This window comes from Ischnura elegans, chromosome X (assembly GCF_921293095.1).
Source record: "Ischnura elegans chromosome X, ioIscEleg1.1, whole genome shotgun sequence".
Classification (NCBI taxonomy): domain Eukaryota; kingdom Metazoa; phylum Arthropoda; class Insecta; order Odonata; family Coenagrionidae; genus Ischnura; species Ischnura elegans.
Window position 1 is genome coordinate 77,880,967 of NC_060259.1, and position 19,770 is coordinate 77,900,736.

Here is a 19,770-nt window from a genome sequence, read left to right on the forward strand (position 1 = left end):
TGGCCTTTTTCAAATGATGTTAAATTTGACCATTGCCATTCGTCTAAAACTGGGATTTCTAAAACCAAATAATTTATATGTTATGAATATACTAATGGTGAGCAACGAATTGAAATCAATGCCTTTCGTTTTCTTTGGTGAAGAAAACTTGCCTATTGTGCTCATTATATTTGTTTTTAATTCCCTTTTAACTACTAATGGTATGGTATTTGTAGGAGGTGACTAATATCCGGGGTCATTTGCGCCATGAGGGAAGGAGAAGGGTGAGAAATGAAGGAAGGGTGGAGAAAAACCCAACGTCGACATTGGCCCTCTCTTAACGAAAGGGGCCAAAGGGGTCACAGCTTAGCGTCCCATCCGACGGACGGAGTGTTGCGCTTGAATTGCCGAAGTTGTTGGAAAAAAATTCCATCGAAAAGTCAGCAGAGATCTAGATCGAAGAAATTACTTAGATGATATTCCGAGAAGAATTCACTGCCAACATTCGCCGGGAAAAAACTATTAGTTTCCAACAATTAATATAAAGAAGTATGGCAGCAGGTAGCCAGAAATTTCGTTCGGGGGGGTCCAAAACCAGTGGGGAAAATATTTTAGAAACGGGTTACTAAGTACAGGGTTTTAAACTTATTTAAAACTTTTCACCACCGAAAAAACAAAGTGAATAAGTTTTTATATATCGGGGTGGCTCCGGACCCCTTGGACCCCTCCTCGCTACGCCACTGAAGTATGGACCGTAGTAGCCTGATGGGTAGAGAGAATGGCTGCTGATAGAAGGGTCCTGGATTGTAATCCCGAGTGAAACCTCAACACACCCAATTCAAAATTCTCTAATGCGAGGTATCTCACGGAAAAGAACTTGCCCCCACTACCCTGAATGTGTGCTATTTACACTACTTAGTTTTTGTCCTGAGCTCTGGCGCAGCGAGGGGGGGGGGTTTGGGGGATAAACCCCGCCCCAGAGCTCAGAGAAATTTTTGAGTTTAATCCATTTTACTTAACCCATTATGACCCAATGTTGCTTCTAGGTAACATCGAAAATGTATATAATTTCAGCTCTATTCAGGAAATATTCAAACTATGTGTTCTTTTCTGCTGATAAGTTTAATGGTGAAATATGTAACTGCCACAATACTCATGATTGAGTAGAATTTTTAAAACTTTTTTAAATGAAAAGTCTTGAGATTTAATTTCTCCCAGAAGTAGCTCTGGGCTAGAAAGGGGTAATTGGATCGACACAACTAATAGAATAGTGTAAGGATTAATTAAATATCCCTCAGATAGCGTAAAACTCACCATTTTGAACCATTTATCTTAAAATTCCGCAATCTATTAATCACGCACCTACCACTTATCCTGGTGGGTATTCCGTAACCCCACACACCCCGGTATTAGTTTCACCTAACCCCCCCCCCCCCCGCCTTAATTCCTAGCTGCACCCCTGGTCCTGAGTGAGCTCTACCCTCACCATTCCATATCAACCATCGCGTATACATCAGCCAATGTGCATCAGATTGAGTAGGTGAGTGAGATGATGTAGTAATCGTGAGCCGAAAATAATAGGGTGGTTTCCTATTATTTTTTTATTGCCAAAATCGAAAGATTATTACTCCTGGAGTACGTATTTCACGCATTTAGATTATTAAATGACGATATCTATTTTTCGCAATTGAATGAAAAGTGAAAATTTTCAAGCGCGCGAAAACGCGACGCGTAAGTATGAATGCAGGGAAATGTTTCCGTGTGGCGTATTTCTGGTTCCCGCTGCCGCCCTGGGAGGTGACCTTTTGAGCGCTGATACGACGCAGGCTGCTAGCGGGTAGCTGAGTACCCTGCTAGCTGGTAGCGCTTGGCTTAAATAAGGATTATTAATACCTTATCAAATGAAGAAAACTTTCCGACCTTAGCCAGTTTTAATAAGTGAATATTAAGACATGTTTCCCTGAGCTCTGCGCCTCATGCATGCATTGGTAACCTCAGACGATGCATAACTCCTATCCTCTCGTATAGAAACTAGGTCCCTGTGACGTCACGTGGAGTGGCATCGCATGGGCGCCAATCTGGCCCTTTTCAAATGAGGATAAAAATGGGCCATAGCCATTCGTCTAAACCGGTATTTCTAAAACGAAATAATTTGTATATTATGAATACAGTAGTGGTGGGTTACGAATCGCAATAAATGCCTTTCGTTTTCTTTGTTGAAGGAAACTACCCTATTCTATTTTGGCGTCGTTCGGGCATATTTTTTTGCGGCGCGCCTGCGTTTGCAGGCATACCAACACTACCAAATCACTAAAAAACCGTGCTGATAAGCTACGCTTGAGCACCGTGAGTTCCCCGCCCATATTTTACTTATGATACCAATTCACTCGGCTCAGCTACATCATCTGTAGCATCGCTAGTGAAATTAAGATCATGTCAGATCCGTTGAAGCCATGCGAGAAATAAAGACGCTTGGTTTCCCTTGACATTTCGATTACTTTCCATGTAACGATGAACACAGGCCTGAAATATGGAAGAACAACCATAAAAACATCTTAACAAACGATGCAAGTAATTTCACTTATGAGTATAGTAATTCTTATCGCTTGAAATTCACACATTTCTGTTAGTAACCTGAAAATTTTCAAAGCAAACGCCCAGGCATGTAAAATTACAAAAGGATCGAAATGGCACACTACATTGAGCAATGACGAAAGCATTGAAGTGCCTATCGATTCTCTGGCCTAGCATACTATTGTGTTCATTGGGAATTCGAAAGAGGTAATTGACTAACTGCTAGCGCTGGCAGAAACCACCATTAAGAGAACGTAACACTGCTATTCTCCAGTCGTAATTTGTCCTTTTTTCGCGATTCATTATCAATTTAATACCAATCCCAGCATCTCGACGCTTTTATTGTGGAAAAAGTAGGCCATACTCAACATTTTCCTATACCTCAAGTATTGACATACCACATTTGAGAAAATACCGTGGTAAAATTTTCAAGTTTCAAGAAGTTTCAATTTTCAATTCGATTTAGGCAATAAAAAATAATAGGAAACCACCCTATTCTCACCAAATCTCACGCGGGGGGGAGAGGGGTCCTGGCAAGTATCACGTAATTTTTCCCGCAATAAACAGTGTAAAATTTCGATCTTAGTAATCGCAAATACTATTTCATGGTACTCTTAAATTCTACTCTTAATTAAAACTTTAAAATTACTCTTGGGTAACTTTAGTCTTATTTTTCGCTAGCCTAACTTTATGATTTAATCTTGGAGCGGTAAAATTGTGGCAGTGGGTACGAGGCTCCAGGGCGGGCTCGCACGGTTACATTCCTGGGGCAGGGACTGTAAACGCGAGCTTTTCTCCTCTGCACGCAGAAGGGGAAGGAACAAGGAAGGAGGCGCCGCCGCGATAGGAGCCCGACGACGCCTCCTGGGAGGGGATAGGGAAGGAAGGGAAGGGACGAGGAATCCCGCACCGTCACAAAGGCGGGCGGGTCCTACTATTAGCGAAACCAAGCATTAGCAATTAATGTGCCAGCGATTTTTGTGCATTTTCCTATGAGGAAGAAAAATCCATCGATGAAATCGCTAGGTAAAGTTGTGGCAGGATGCATGAGGATAAAGCTCTAAACACCCAGTTCCTCAGAATAGTAAGACGCCCGTATGACGCTTTTCAACTTATTAGCCAATAAATAGGCGGGCAATATTGTTTAAAATATTGGGCCTTACGTAGAGTATGACACGTATCAATATTTACACCAATATTGGCCGAAATAGTGTTCTAATGTCCCGCTAGAGAACGCCACGGTATATCGATGATTTTACGTTGCATAAGCATTCGTGTGATTTGTACGCTTTAATCAGTATTGAAACAACTTCTTTCGTTCATATTTTAGATACTTCTAGCGAATTTTTGGAACAAATCCAATGTTTTACAGCCAAGCCTGATGTTTTGCGAAGAGCTTCCTGTTTTGGCCACAAGGAGTTAACATAACTGACTTCTGATTGGAGATTGGCCGCGATAAAATATAACCCGTTCTAGATTACAAATTGGGCAATAAATTGTGTCCAATTTTATGAAAAGGATACTGGAATAGAAATTGGTGCGTATCAGTTGGACCATAATCCAAGATCCAATGAATAGGGTAGTTTCCTTCATCAAAGAAAACGAAAGGCATTGATTGCGATTCGTTACCCACCATTAGTGTATTCATTATAAACAAATTATTTGCTTTTAAAAATCCCAGTTTAGACAAATGGCAATGGTCAATTTTATCCTCAATTGAAAAAGGCCAGAACGGCGCCCATGCGATGCCACTCCACGTGACGTCACAGGGACCTAGTTTCTATACAAGTAGATAGGAGTTTTACATCGTCTGAGATTACCAATGCATGCATGAGGCACAGAGCTCAGAGAAACATGTCTTAATAATCACCTATTAAAACTACCTAAGGTTGGAAAGTTTCCTTCGTTTGATAAGGTATTAATAATCCTTATTTAAGCCAAGCGCTACCAGCTAGCAGGGTACTCTGCTACCTGCTAGCATCCTATATCGTATCAGCGCTCAAAGCCTCGCCCCAAGGTCACCTCACTTGCGGCAGAGGGAACCAGAACGACGTCACACGGAGTTTTCCAAGCATTCATACTTAGCCGTCGCGTTTTCGCGCGATTGAAAATTTTCACTTTTCATTTAATCGCGAAAAATAGATATCGCCATGTAAAAATCTAAAAGTGTGAAATACGTACATCAGGAGTAATAATCTTTCGATTTAGGTAATAAAAAAATAATAGGAAACCACCCTATTGGCCAATAATTTGGGAAGTGTCATACGGGCTTCAGGATTCGCCCCCAACTCGCATCAGAAAAAACTCAGATTACCTCGCGCGATATCATTCGGACGTAAGTGTGGACATTACGACGAAGAATCTTTTTCGCACGACTGGTGTGATTTAGCGATTTATTACTCACTGAAAAGTTGTGCTTCCATTTTGAAACTCTTAGTTTATGTATAGAAGATCCTTATGTGCATTTTCTGGTATCGCAAATTTGAAAATCTCATCTCAGAGTTATCTCAGAGGTACATTTGAATATTTGAGGTACATAAAATGTTGAAAAAGGCAATAGAATTCGTGACTTGTTAATGCTATTCCTTGCTAGGACAAATACTCTTTCCGAATGGTAAGGATAAATAGATGGCTTTGCACTTATCACCGAACTATGGACAGAATTAGAAGATAAGTGGTGAACTTATAATGCCAATTAGAAAGCGAGCGAAGGGGAGACGTTATAGTTTCCAGCGTATTTGTGGGAACTGTTGATATTTATCATAATGAATTCACTTAGTCTTATTTTGGCACTCTTTCATTTCAACCGACCTGGATTTAAGCACATTTTCAAGGCCATTTTCAGTACCATATTTCCTTGAAAACGGCATAATGTGCTGACACCTAAGTACGCCGAAATAAAAGGGTGGAAATGAGAGTAGGCGATTTCATTATGCTAAATACCTCCATTGGATGAACTGAGGCAGATGATATTTTAAGGAATTTTCACTGGACGATAGTGAAACTGTTTGAACCACCTCCATCACCCAGTAACTCATCGATACCGACAAAGAAACAACTTTACCTCAGTGGCGACTTGCCCATAAGGACTCTCGGACGCCGCCCCTCCCAAAGATTTGAAAAAGGAAAATAATTAAATACCCACTCAATTGTAATTATATATCTATTTACCAAGGTGTTTTTTCAATCGCATGCATTGAAAATGTAGGAAAAAACACGCAAAAATAGCACGAGAAGTTCGCCTTTGTAGCCGCGGGGCGCTGGCCAGAACGTCCCAATCCATCACCATGCAGTTATATGAAGAGTGGTAGGGGTGGGGGATGCTGGTGCAATGACGCGTCTAAGCTTGTGCCTTATGGAAGTCTTGGGACGCCGCCCGAGCATGCGCAGAACGACTTATCTAGTGAGTTGACATCGCCGCGCCGCCCGGCGGCCGTATAATCTTGGTGTTGCTTCAATGTAAATAGGCCTAGTTGTAAGTGACTTAATCGAGTTAGTGTTAGAGATTGTTTTGTGTATTAGTGGGCTCTAGATTGCTTAAAAAAAACTCACTAAAATACACAAAATATTCAAAAATTTTAACCCCCCCCCGGTGCCCTTCCAGCATTTGATTCACGAACCGCCACTCCTTTACCTACCCCAGCAGCACTGGAGCCATTGTAACTAAACGCGCGACATACGAAGTAGGGGGCATTCTTGTCTACGTAACTAATGATGACATGATCTGATGATATGCATGCATGTGGGAGTGGGAGTCCAATTGCATGCTTGTGATTGATCACCCCCTGCCAAACACCCTAGAGGTGACTCGCAGGGTATTATGTAGATATATGTTGCAGTGGCGTAGCGAGGGGGAGGTCTGGGGGGTCCAGAGACATATATAAAAATACAATTAAAATATAAAAACATAAATATAAAAACACAATTACTTTCCTTCAGAAAAGAAAACAAAATATTGAAAAATCATGAATTTTCAATATATTTCTTCGTCAAAAGAAGATTTTTCCATTAAGAAAAGTGTTAAAATTAGTTTAGAACCCCCTACTTAGTACCCTGTTTTTCAAAACTATTCTCTTGTGGTTCTGGAGCCCCTCAGAACGAAATTCCTGGCTACCCCACTGATATGGAGGTAGCATGGAGTAGTACGATGCTGGTAAGATCTCGCCCAAACTCTCTTCAGAAAAACCTTGGATTGGCATGCGTTATATCATTCAGACGTAAATGTGGACATTAAGATGAAGCACAACTTCCTTTCGACCGCTATGATTTCGCGATGGATTACTCATTGAAAAGTTGTGTTGTCATATTGATATCCTCATTTAAGAAGAACAGTTGAAGAAAAAGAACAGAACAGTTGAAAAACAGAATTCTCCATATGGCGGTTTCCTCTTATTTTTTTATTGCCGAAATCGAAAGATTATTACTCCTGGTCACGCTTCTACTTTTTTAAATGACGATATCTTTTTCGCGATTAAATGAAAAGTCAAATTTTCAAGCGTGCGAAAACGCCACTGCTAAGTATAAATGCTGGGAAAAGCCCGTGTGTCTCTACCTCGTATAGAAACTATGTCCCTGTGATCTCACGTGGAGTGGCATCGCACTATTCTGGCCTTTTTTAAATGAGTTTAAAATTTACCATCAACATTCGTCTACACCGGTATTTTTAAAACCTAATTATTTGTATATTATGAATACAGTAATGGAGGGTAAGGAATCGCAATCAATGCATTTCGTTTTCTTTGATGGAGGAAACTACCCTATTCAGCCTCCAATGGAATGGAATTTGGCCTTCTCTACGCAGTCCCTTTGGTCTCGTGATCAACCGAAAAGATTTTCCCTAACCTTGTCGAGAGACTCGCTCCACACGGTCAGTAAATGAACCGAGGCCAATCGCTGTAAGGACACACTCTTTGGACGAGACGTCGTGACTGGTCGTGATGAACATTTGGAAGGTTCAGTCGGCAGGGCTAGACCGCGTCGAATCGCGAGGTGCCCTCGGCCTTGGCCGACAACGTGCAGCATCGCGGGTGAGTCACGGGGGAGAGGAAGGCCGCGCGTCCCAGGGCGGGATGCAATGGCGAGGGGTCAACCGCCGACTCGTCAGGTGTCGGCAGGAGTCGTCGGGAAGGTGAATTGCGCGCTTAATGCACGAGGCCCATCTCAAGGTCGGAGGGGACGAAGGATCTCGTCATCACCGAGATCGTCTCTGGGGATCATACAAGTCCTCACCAAAGCTTACGCATGGCCGTAAGGGATGGTCCAGCGCAGTGGTGCAGCAAGGGTTTTAGTCGATAAACCCCCCCCCCCCCAGAGTTTAAAAAAATGTTTAAGTTCAATCCATTTCACTTAATTGGATTGATATTACAAATAAAAAATTGTGTAAGGATTAATAAAATATCCCTCAGAAAGCCGTAAAACTCTCAATTTTGAACCATTAATCTTAAAATTCCTCAATTTATTAATCTCGCACCTACCGCTTACCCTGGTGGGTATTCCATACTCCCACACACCCCGGTATTAGTTGCACATTAACCCCCCCAGCCTTAATTCCTAGCTGCGCCCCTGGTCCAGCGAAATTTGTAACTTATTGCGAATAGAGTTATCTTCTATCATATGTACACGTTTATTTTTAACCCGATTAAAAAATGGTAACTTAATCAAATGACAGTAAAATATTTTCCCGTGTCTGAAATCTAGAGAGATTATGTTTACAATTGAACTCAGGGGTATTCCAGTATTTGTGTACTTTTTTCTTATAACATTTGTTCTTTAATATTGTTTTTTAATTATACGGAGTGCTCTATATTGCTTGATTTATATGAAGCCTGACGTTGAAATAGTGTCGTGACCTCAACACAGCTCCTATTTTATGAGTCCCCCTATATTCATGTTGTTCATATTGTTATTTAATTTTTTGTAATGTCATTGTCTGTAAGTTACGGAATGCATAAATCTATCCAACAATCTTTAGCATCGTAATGGCAATTGTATTGTTCATCAAGATCCATAACCTCAGTCCATTTTTTTTATTTGGCAGATGGCTCAACATAACTGGACGTGAGTAGCTGCTCAACACTCAAGAATCTATCATATCATGTTCTAGACTGAATTTCGCTGAAGTATTTAATTCATTTTGGTTCCTGATCGGTTATATTTTTTTCTCGGCTTATTTTCAAATAGATAAAACTATGTATCAACATATTTTTATCTATTTGGGAATGATCGCGAAAAAATGATCGCGATGGTAAAAATCATTCAACTTTTTCTCCTTCCATTATATTTATACCACGAAAATACACGAAAATCCTTTTAACTGTCAAATCCTACGGTCATGAGGACAGAAACAATAGAATATGGAGCGGTCATAAAAGAGTGTCTTCTCCGATTAAGGAGAGAAGATATGCCAATGACTACAGGCATTAGCACTCATTAACGATAACTAGTGTTATCGAATTTCTGCACTGTTAGCTATGAAGATAAAAATGAGTCATAATTTAAATTTGAATGGATATAATCCTTTCGTGTATATATTTTCTCTTGGCATCAAGTTGCTCAATATACTGGTCGAGATGAATTGGTCAACACTGAAATATCTATTAAACCATATGTCAGACTGCATTAGTCTAAAATAAAACACAAAGTAACCTTTTATCCGATCTTACTATTTTTCAGATGGATAGATCCCACAAATACTTGGGAGTAATAGGTCCAAATCCCTCTAGATTCGAATTAAGAGTTTTGCTGAAAATTTCGTAGACACCAACGACAGTTCTACACTTCATAAACTTCATCTAGCACCAAAAGCCTTCATCATCAGTATACCTATCCCTAAAACCCGACAAGTAAGGTGAAAACTCATGGCTACATTACAAAATCTTTCTCACGCATGGCAAGATTTAATAATTTCTTACATTTCTTTGATTACATTACTTATTTACACTTCATCCCTTCATATCTCAATATAAACCTGGTATCTTCAATTGAATTAGAAAAAGAAATACCCTTTATAAACGATAATTAACATGGAAAATTAAATAATGAACTTTGTAAGGTTCACCAGTGTATTTGAAAAAGTACGACCCGGGTTTCATATATTATTTATATTATCAGGTCAGATGAAAATATATAAGTGAACCTAAGAAAACTTATTCTTTCATTTCCTATAATGGAAAGGTTTCACAAAGTTAAGCCTGACATCATCAGTGATATCTAATATGTGCTTCAACCATGATCGAACAAAAAATTAAAACTCGCAGTTCAACAACGTAATTTATTCGGCGGCATCATGAAAATTTATTTTTAAATTCGATGGTAAGGTAAGCGATAAATTTTACAGCCATTATTCCATTGAACAAGCCACAAAACAACGATTAATCAAAAGCGTACATGCGTGGAAAGATATGTCGGTCTACATTTTATCAAGCGCACACTTTTACGAAGTATTTGCAAGCATTAAAAATTGAGAATAATGCAAGGAGTCGAAACCCAAGGCGGTGATCAAGTGGTACGGAGGTGACCAAGTCAAACCGTGCCATTTTCGATTGTGAAATGCAAATTTTTTGAAAGCTACCAATAAAATACTGCTTACGAAAAATAATTAGCAATATGGGTGTAATTCGAGGTTAACGCAGCAGAAATGTTTCCGCATCATACGTGACTAGAATATCTTTCGAAGTCCTCCTTTCTGGAAGATGAAGATGATGCAATTTCAAGAGGAAATCATTGCTTTGGTCCAAGTACGCTTTTACGATTCGCTCATCTTCGGTGAGGCATTGTGTTCAATATTACTCACGATTCGCACGAGATGCACAAATGTAACCTTGAGCTTGCGTCAGCCCTCTCCTTGCACACCAAGATATTACTTCTCGTTCTCTGCGGGAAACGAAAATGAGGCATCGCATAAAGCCCTTGGCTTTCAGTGTTCGCATCTGAATACATTTTCTCGATATTCCAGGACATGGGCGTACCCAGCAAGGGGCAAGGGGAGGGCAGCTGCCCCCCTAGAAGCAAAAATCGCAAAAGTCTTTAAGCAAAATCAGTACTGAATTGAAACGAAAGTATTCAACATATTTTCTTTAAGACCACGAAAAATTATATTAGTATATATATAGTATAAGATATGTAACAAAAATGAAACTATTTCTTCAAGGAAATAATCTCATAAATCCCATGGCTTCCCCCCTAGACCATAGCTTGCCCTCCCCCCCTAGTTATGACCCAGGGTACGCCCTTGTTCCAGGATTCAAACCTGCTACGGGCGAGCGATACATTAGGCTAGGAGCCGCTAGATAGGTACTCGCAGGCTGCGCGCTAGGCTTATATTGCTTGAGAAATTGAAAATAGATATTTTCTAGAGCGGCACGTAGATCATCACATTGAAACCCCGTAATATTTCCAGGTCCGACGGAAGCGATAAATTAAGAGAGATATATTGCTGAACGGTTGGGTATGGCAATTGGTTTTTACCCCGCACGATAAAGGATTTCAATAAATGCTAGGCGTAATTTCGTTGGAGCATTTCTTTAAAATTTTTAAACGGCTGGCGTCCTAACATCACCGCCACACGCCTTTGAGGTGGCTTGCGGGGAAGTATGTAGATGTAGATTGCACCTACATCTACACATGACGCTGCCAGCCACCTCGAGGAATTTAATTTAGGAGTTAACCGCGGACTTAGGAACTTCACTTGCGCGGCCAATTAGGAAATAACCGAGGTATATCTTTACTGGATCGCACGCGCAAAAATTTGCGAGAATAGCACACGGGATAAATCGTATGGCTTGACCGGGATTCGAACGCTGAACAAGGCAAATGATTTTCGTACCAGAGAGAATTTAGCAACTGAAAGATGCCAGGCTGAGTATGAATATTCACAGCATACACAACCCTTTACACTCCAATGTAAAGATTATGAAAAAATTCATATTGTGATTACCAAACGTATTATTACCAGAATATATTTGAATTCCTAAAGGTTTTTCTTAGAGGAGATGTTTACTTCGAACACAGCATCTCTCAGTGCTTTGTAAGGAGCTATGGGGTCCATAGCCATTAAAATACAAATTGCAGATCATTGCGTCTCTTCCATATTTGACTCATTTTGGTTCTGGATGAGTGATATTTCTTCCTCGGCATATTCCCAAAGAGAAAAAAAATATTAAAACAAAAAAATTATCGCGGTAATAAAATCAGCCTACTCTTTCCCCTTTCAATTTTTTATTCCTTGAAAATACATGAAAATCCTTTTAACAGTCCCATGCGATCAGATATAGGGATATTTTCTTGTACACTCGTAATGCTACATAAAGTGTAATACCGACTTGTTATGTAGATCTTAAAACGAACGCGCCGCTCTCATTCAGCGATACGGCTTACCTCATCATTCCAAACCGGTAATGAGTAAAATAATTGCGGAATTCACCTCGAATTGGCAGTTATCGAAATTTAGTCGCATACAAATTGTTTTGATTTCCATATTTTAAAACCAAAAAAAAAACAAGCACAGATACTCAGAGAAACCTTCGATGTAGCAAATGGGCTAAAACGCGGACTATGGACGTATAAATCGTTTCAGGCATAACTTGATGAAAGTTCGATTATATCCACGATAAAATTTACAAATGGTAATTTCCACACTGCAGTATTTTTATCATGGTGTAATGTAATTGAAGCTCTTGAAGATCAACTTCTCGCATATATAGCATGACCTGAACTTGCAAAGAAACGGCTCAGACCTTGGAAGACGCCTGCTCCTCTAGTGATACTGATATATATTCAACCAGTAAAATCTTGAAGGAGACCGTGTTTATCGAGATTTATTCATCTGCTTTGAGAGGATTTATTGGATGCAACAGCGGCGGCGGAAAATTTTCACTACTCTCCATCTCGCGAATGGATGTAAGGCCTTATCTCGGCATTTCCTCACCACATCTAAGTGATCTAGCGCATCATCCAACTCCCCCTTCCTAATTACTCTTCCCTCTTAACTCTCCAAGGTCCATAAAGATTGCGGCCATTACATCGCGTAAAAAATACAATTTCAGGCTGATGTTAATGCGTAAATTCCGAAAATATTTATATGAAAGCGATATCTCTAATAGTTTCTGAGATACAGTCTGGAACATGAAATAATACCAATAGGGTAGTTTCCTTCATCAAAGAAAACGTAAGGCATTGATTGCGATTCGTTACCCACAATTATTGTATTCATAATGTAAAAATTATTTGGTCTTAGAAATCCCAGTTTAGACGAATGGCAATGGTCAATTTCAACCTCATTTGAAAAAGTCCAGATTGGCGCCCATGCGATGCCACTCCATGTGACGTCACAGGGACCCAGATGCTACTCGAGTAGTCAGGAGTTTTACATCGTCTGAGATTACCAATGCATGCATGAGGCACAGAGCTCTGGGAAACATCTCTTAATAATCACCTATTTAAACTGCCTATGGTCGGAAAGTTTCCTCCGTTTGATAAGTTATTAATAATCCTTATTTAAGGTATGCGCTACCTGCTACCAGCCTGCATCACAGTGGCGCACATACCCTCACCCCGAGGTCACCTCACAGGGCGGTAGCGGGAACCAGAATGACGTCGCACGGGGTTTTCCCAGCATTCATACTTAGCCGTCGCGTTTTCACGCACTTGAAAATTTTCACTTTTCATTTTATTGCAAAAAATATATACTGTCATTTAAAAATCTAAAATCGTGGAATGCGTACTCCAGAAGTAATAATCTTCCGATTTAGGCAATAAAAAAATAATAGGAAACCACCCTATTCTCGCCCCCCGATGGTCTATAGGGACATGTGTCCCATCGCATAAAAACACTAATATTGTGAATATTACTGCACAAATGCGGAGTTGTTCGTACTAACCCCACAGAACTGGTACACATAGATGATAAACCAAAAGTCCTGTTATTATTGACCTTATCATTCATTTGTTATAAACTATCAAATTTCCACTTTGTAAACAGCATTTCAAGTGAAAGTTCGTAACATTGTGGAAAGTACAATATCTAAAAGGTATCACAAAAAGAATTGCAAACTAGAAGCCAATAGCCTATTTTTCAATATAGCCTATTCTCACAATCATACACCTTCTGATTTAATATTGAGTGAATTTAAAAAATTTGGGACATATATGTCCCTTGTATTTTAGAGGGTTAACAGGGCTGGGAAAAATACCGGCCGAGGAATATTTGAAATACAAAATACCGCTCCATATGCATTGAAATGCAAAATACAAAAACATTTCACTTGGATATCACACCAAGCTACAAAATAGTATTTTACTTACCTTTTAAAATACAAAATACATTTGTCTGGAAACTAAGAGGTCTTTAAAAAAACATAAATTACCTTGGGACATTATGTATAGTTCCAAACATGAAGACAACGATTCTAATGAAAAAGAAATAATCTCTGAGGCATTACGTTGCAGAAGTGTTTTCGGAGATACTTCAAAAGTATTTTTTATACATATTTTTTTTTATAATGGTAAAATAGAAAAAAAACAGTATTTGAAATATAAAATACAAGAGTCTTGTATTTGAAATACCAAATACAAATCAAAAATTTATTTCAAGTAGGTAATTTAAAAGACTTCTAGTTGAAATACTGCCCAGCCCTGCCTCTTAACAACAGCCTACAGCATCCGCCTATTTCTTTGCAGATACTCGAAGCACATCTACAGAAAGCTCTTTATCCCCATCATCAATTTCCTCTCCAAGCATCTTCGTCATATGCCTTCATTTCACTCCGATGTGCCCTCCTCTGACCTCCACTCAACCGGAAGAAGGTGAGAGTCGACATCATCCAAGAAATTGATGCTGTCGTCACCCACCTTTTTACTAACTCGTTACCCTTTTCTACGATAGTGAAATAAAGATGAGAGTGACTCAATAAATAAGTTTCAAACGTGTATGTACCTTATACGGTTTGAAATTGCGCGCGTATCTTTTGACAGCAGATCCATTCAGCGTACCGTCCCGACTTAGCCCCCAGAAATTTTTATCTCTTTAGGCCCCTAAACATCATCTCGGTGGTCATAATTTGATACAGATGATGCCGTAATCTACGAGGTTACACGTTGGCTGCGACAGTAACCAAAGGAATTCTTTGCTGCTGGCTTTGAAGTACTTGTAAAGAGATGGGATAAGTGCCTGAATGTACAGGATGAATGTGTGGCAAAGTGAAATATATACCATAATGTTAATTTGATTATATTTGCCTCAATTCAGTTTTGCGAATTAATAATTGACTCGCCCTCGTACTTGCAGTTTTCCGCCATTATAAAATTTATTACGACCTAGGATTCAATGTGACTACATCATCCTCAGGGTGATGTAATAACATTAAAACTGAGGCCGTAATAAAGTCTATAATCGTGGAAAATTGCAAGTATTTATTTCAATGTGGAAATGTTCCACTCCATCAAACTTGAATATTCGGATTTTATTCTCTCCTACGAGTACACGTTGCACATGCAACGCTTCAGGCTTACACCACTTGTCCACCCATACTCTAGCTTCCTATCGCAAGCTTCCTCACACAGCTCACCATTACAAAACTGGCCATTTTTCAGCAGAACTCTCGCATATTAAAAATACCTTCGAGCAAAGAGAGTTTCTGTTGAGTGCCAGGCAGGGGTGTCATGGTGCCGGAAAGCCGTTCCGGTACTGGTTGACAAACGACATAATAGTGAAATGACACTTTTATCAATTTCGTTTTCTCAAAATTTCCATACATACATTCGAAACCAAAGCAAAACATTTAGCAATAAAATGTAAATCATAATTTGTCATGGAAACACAAGTACAGAGTAATATTTCACTTCCAAAAATAGGTTAAAGAAAGTGCGTTCCGGCACTGCTAATTTTGCCATGACGTCACTGGTGCCAGGTTACTATACACGAGTAGCTATACAAAAAATAATGACTTGGACAATAACGTGATTTTAATGGTGCGTTACAGATACAAGGGTCTTCTACTTTCAAAGCAAGCATGCGATATCGGTGGGTATGTATGTTTTCAAATGCTAAAACATAATCAAATTTTACATTTTACCACTTATTGAGATTGTTCGTGATTCATAGATTAAAATAGGAGCCTAGAGAAGCAAGAATAGATTATAGAACAGGGATATGCGGGGTGTAAATATTTCCATCGAGCTATCAGGTATATTATCGCCAAATGCGAAATAAAAATGTCCGCAGCATCTTCCTGATGTTCGCGCAACTATTGAAAATTATGTCAAAAAATAATCCAATAGGAGATAAGTTATGCACGTATGAATTCTCGAATGCGTAAGAAACTCAAACTACTGATAGAGGATACATGGACATTAAAAATTGTAAATAAGCATATAACTGTCTATTTTGCATCAGGTAATAGCTGGAACCGGAATCGTGATTGCAGAAGTGTAAACTTTTTTATGATAAACATCGCTAAATGGCTCATTAATTCATTCTAAGCACAGCTATACTGCCATGAAAAATGATAAAAATCCGATGGGATACTACACAATTAATTAATCTCGCGCTCAAAACGGGAAAACTGCCGGTTTTCGCACATTCCTCGACAAAATGAGACAACTTAGTAAATGATAGTAATCCGACATTTGTTCTGTGCATGCAAAATCGTGGATTTATCAAAATTTGACCATTTCCACCTTCCTTAAGCCTAGAATCACACTGAAGTAAGAACTACCAAACGAAAAAGAAAGATAGATCAGAATTTTTGTCAGCTACTCTTTGGTACCTACTCTTCATAATTCACGCGATTTTTTCGAAAGTTTTGTTTATTAATTTCTGCATTTTGAAGAATAATAATTCAACCAATTTTAGGAGTGTTTTCGAAAAAAAACGAAATCGGGTGCGTTTCTGGCAAATAGGTAATTTTTGAACCTGTCTCCTAAATTAATGATGAGAAATAAGAAATATAACTTACATTTCCACTCGCAGATCCAAAAGCCTTTTAGTATTAAAGCCAACAAGCAATATTAAGGGGTATGTATTTTGGGGAAGTAAATTTTTTCAAATATTTACCCCTAATCGCATTTTATATTGCTATTTTACCATTTATTGAGATTTTTCGTATTTCATAGATTAAAACAAAAGGGTAGTTTCCTTCATCAAAGGAAACGAAAGGCATTGATTGCGATGCCTTACCCACCATTAGTGTATTCATATTATACAAATTATTTGGTTTTACTAATCCCAGTTTAGACGAGTGGCAATGGTCAATTTTAACCGCATTTGAAAAATGCCAGATTGGCGGCCAATCACCTATTAAAACTGCCTACTTATGGTCGGAAAGTTTCCTTCGTTTGATAAGGTATTAATAATCCTTATTTAACCCAAGCGCTACCTGCTAGCAGGGTACTCTGCTACCTGCTAGCAGCCTGCATCACAGCTGCGCACATACCCTTGCCCCAAGGCCACCTCACACGGCGACAGCGGGAACCAGAATGACGTCACACGGGCTTTTCCCAGCATTAATACTTAGCCGTCGCGTTTTCGCGCGCTTGAATTGTTTACTTTTCATTTAATCGCGAAAAATAGATATCGTCATTTAAAAATCTAAAAGCATGAAATACGTACTCCAGTTGCAATAATCTTTCAATTTAGACAATAAAAAATAATAGGAAACCACCCTATTCTGTAAGTCGTCTTCGCCTACGGTAAAAGGGTTCGGGGGAAGGAAAGCAGGGAACAAGTCCAAATGCCCACAGAAAAGCAAGTCAACTTTATTCCAACCAAGTCATAGACTCCTATTCCGCTGCCCAACCACGACTGCCTCCGCTAGCCAACGTCCGTAGAGTCCCCGAGAGAGATGGTTTCCCAAGCAACTCTTCCGATGACAACAGGAACGTGCTGATGGCTGGGTTTCGGACGAAGTCCATTTCATCATCTCACAGCTTTTAATAAACTTAATGAAAGAAAGCCGCGCTTACAATTCAAAGATTTATAACTAAATTAGATCATGATATATGGGCCATAAAAACGAAATGCAGAATTGTTAAAATCAAGAGCTAAGCTCTAAGAGCTAAGAGCAAGTTAAGAGCAAGAGCTAAGATCTAAGAACCATAAGCCTAGAAATAATATTATCATCAGTGGCGGCTTGCCCATAAGGACTCTCGGACACCGCCCCTCCCAAATATTTGAAAAAGGAAAATATAAATATATACCCATTCAATTACATTTATACATCTAATTAACCTAAGTGTTTTTTTCAATCGCATGCATCGAAAATGTGGGAAAAACACGCAAAAATAGCGCGAGAAGTTCGTATTTGTAGCCGCGGGGCGCTGGCCAGAACGTCCTAATCCAGTAACATGCTATGAGTTATATGAAGAGTGGTAGTGGTGGGGGCTGGGGCCCATATACAAGTGGGGGTGGGGGTCGGGGCTAGGCCCCATACACAAGTGAAACCAGGCATCAGCTATTACTGTGCCAGCAATTTTAGAGGATTATCCTATGAGGATGAATGAATAAGCCAACGATCAAATCGCTAGATGGCCATCTAAGACACCGCAAGGCAGTCCTCCACTAATTCACGCCAGACGGCGTGTTGACACAACCACCTGCCACCATGCGGAGGACGCGCCATATCACGCCATGGCAAACAAAAGCGGGCGCATGCGCGCGAAGCCACGCGAGCCGCGACGGCGTCGCAGCCGATCAGACGGCAAAGATGAGGCTGCTGGTGCACTCGGCGAAGCAAGCGGTGGTGGTTAGCGACAGTGGCGAGGCCTATTTGGCGGGCGACAGGATGGCCAGGGTGGTCATCCGGGAACACCCGGCTGGGATCTCGGTCGCTGTGGACGGGTAAGCAGTGTCCCAACAGCGAACGCGACCATCAAAACCTGAGAAACGGTCCACCAATCCCTATGCCATGCCGCTACTCTCATTTTACACTGTTTAGCGCCGACCAGAGTTGTAGTTCGATTTAAAATTTCTTGTAATTGCAGTAGCAAAGTAGCTGTTAACGGTGAACGCTGAAACAGGTATGAATGCCGACAGATCCAATCACGTCAATGAACCGCGCGCGTCTTCAGAAAGCTGTACCAGTGAAAAAAAACTCACCGCAACCAGCCGGTTTACTAAGATAATAAAAAACAAAAGTTTCGGTTTGGAGAGTTTAGGACAACTTCCCCCGACTACCAGGATTGATACTCTGATTAGTTGCACCTTGAGAGAGATTCGACAGCTAGAGTTCAACCTGGCATTAATTGAAATCCTTAACAGTTCGGGGGATAAATGAATTCCTTTACCTACCTGCTCGGCAAAATATCTTTCTAGCTCTCTCCATGATTTTTTCTGATTAGCTGCGTCGAAGTTGTTTTTCGAAATGATGCTTCGTGGCCTTTTCTGGCCACATCTTCAGATCAGGTCTGAATGCCGACAGATCCAATCAATTCAATCACGTCAATGACCGCGCTGAAGGCGCGTCTTCAGAAAGCTATACCGGTGAAAAAAACTCACCACAACCAGCCGGTTTACTAAGATAATAAAAAACAAATGGTGCATATGTATCCGTTGGCAGTGTAATGTAATGGTTGTGTGAAAATGAAAATGAAATTAATGGCCCTCTATATATAACATCCTCAGCATGGCCTACGATTGGCGTGACCAATCAGCGTCGAGGACCCCGATTGTTGCGTGCTTTTGTGTATGAGTTTTTTCCAAGTGGTATTCAGTCTATGCCCATCATTTCTATTGAGACTGTCTAAAACTTATTCATAGAGCCCATATCTTTCTAGTTTTATCCTCCTCATTCCCAGGACATATCTACATGTTTCTGGTTAATTTCATTGCAACAAACAACATTAGCGATTTCTGTGGTTTATGTGCCTGTAAAATGATGTATTTTGTAAGGACGGACTGAACTAGTTGCCATAACGACATTTCACTAATTTAATCGGTGAAAAAACTAAAACGTCGATGTATTGTATAAAATACGCCAGGGCCGGGGAGGTTATACTTTCTCTTGTACTTGGGTATTGAGATTCCTAGTTGATGTTCTCCGTCAGGGGCACAGCCAGGAATTAAGGCTGGGTGGGGGTTTAGGCGCAACTAATACGGGGGTGTGTGGGGATATTGAATACCCACCAGGATAAGAGGTAGGTGCGTTATTAATAAATTGCGGAATGTTAAGATAAATGGTTCTAAGTGGTGAGTTTTCCGGCTTTCTGAGGAATATTATATTAATC

General features: G+C 40.0%; 2 protein-coding genes across 3 annotated transcripts in view; one reads left to right on the forward strand and one right to left on the reverse strand.

Annotated features, from left to right (window-relative positions):
* The window catches only part of LOC124170921 (beta-1,3-galactosyltransferase 5-like), a 460,441-nt gene that overhangs the window by 401,137 nt on the left and 39,534 nt on the right, over positions 1–19,770 (reverse strand). The gene's annotated exons all lie outside the window — the stretch shown is intronic.
* The window catches only part of LOC124170923 (probable imidazolonepropionase), a 52,874-nt gene continuing 51,327 nt past the window's right edge, over positions 18,224–19,770 (forward strand). The window contains exon 1 of the mRNA XM_046549982.1: positions 18,224–18,385. Coding sequence (XP_046405938.1) covers positions 18,252–18,385 — 134 coding nt within the window. The 5' untranslated portion in view covers positions 18,224–18,251. The remainder of the gene's footprint in view (positions 18,386–19,770) is intronic.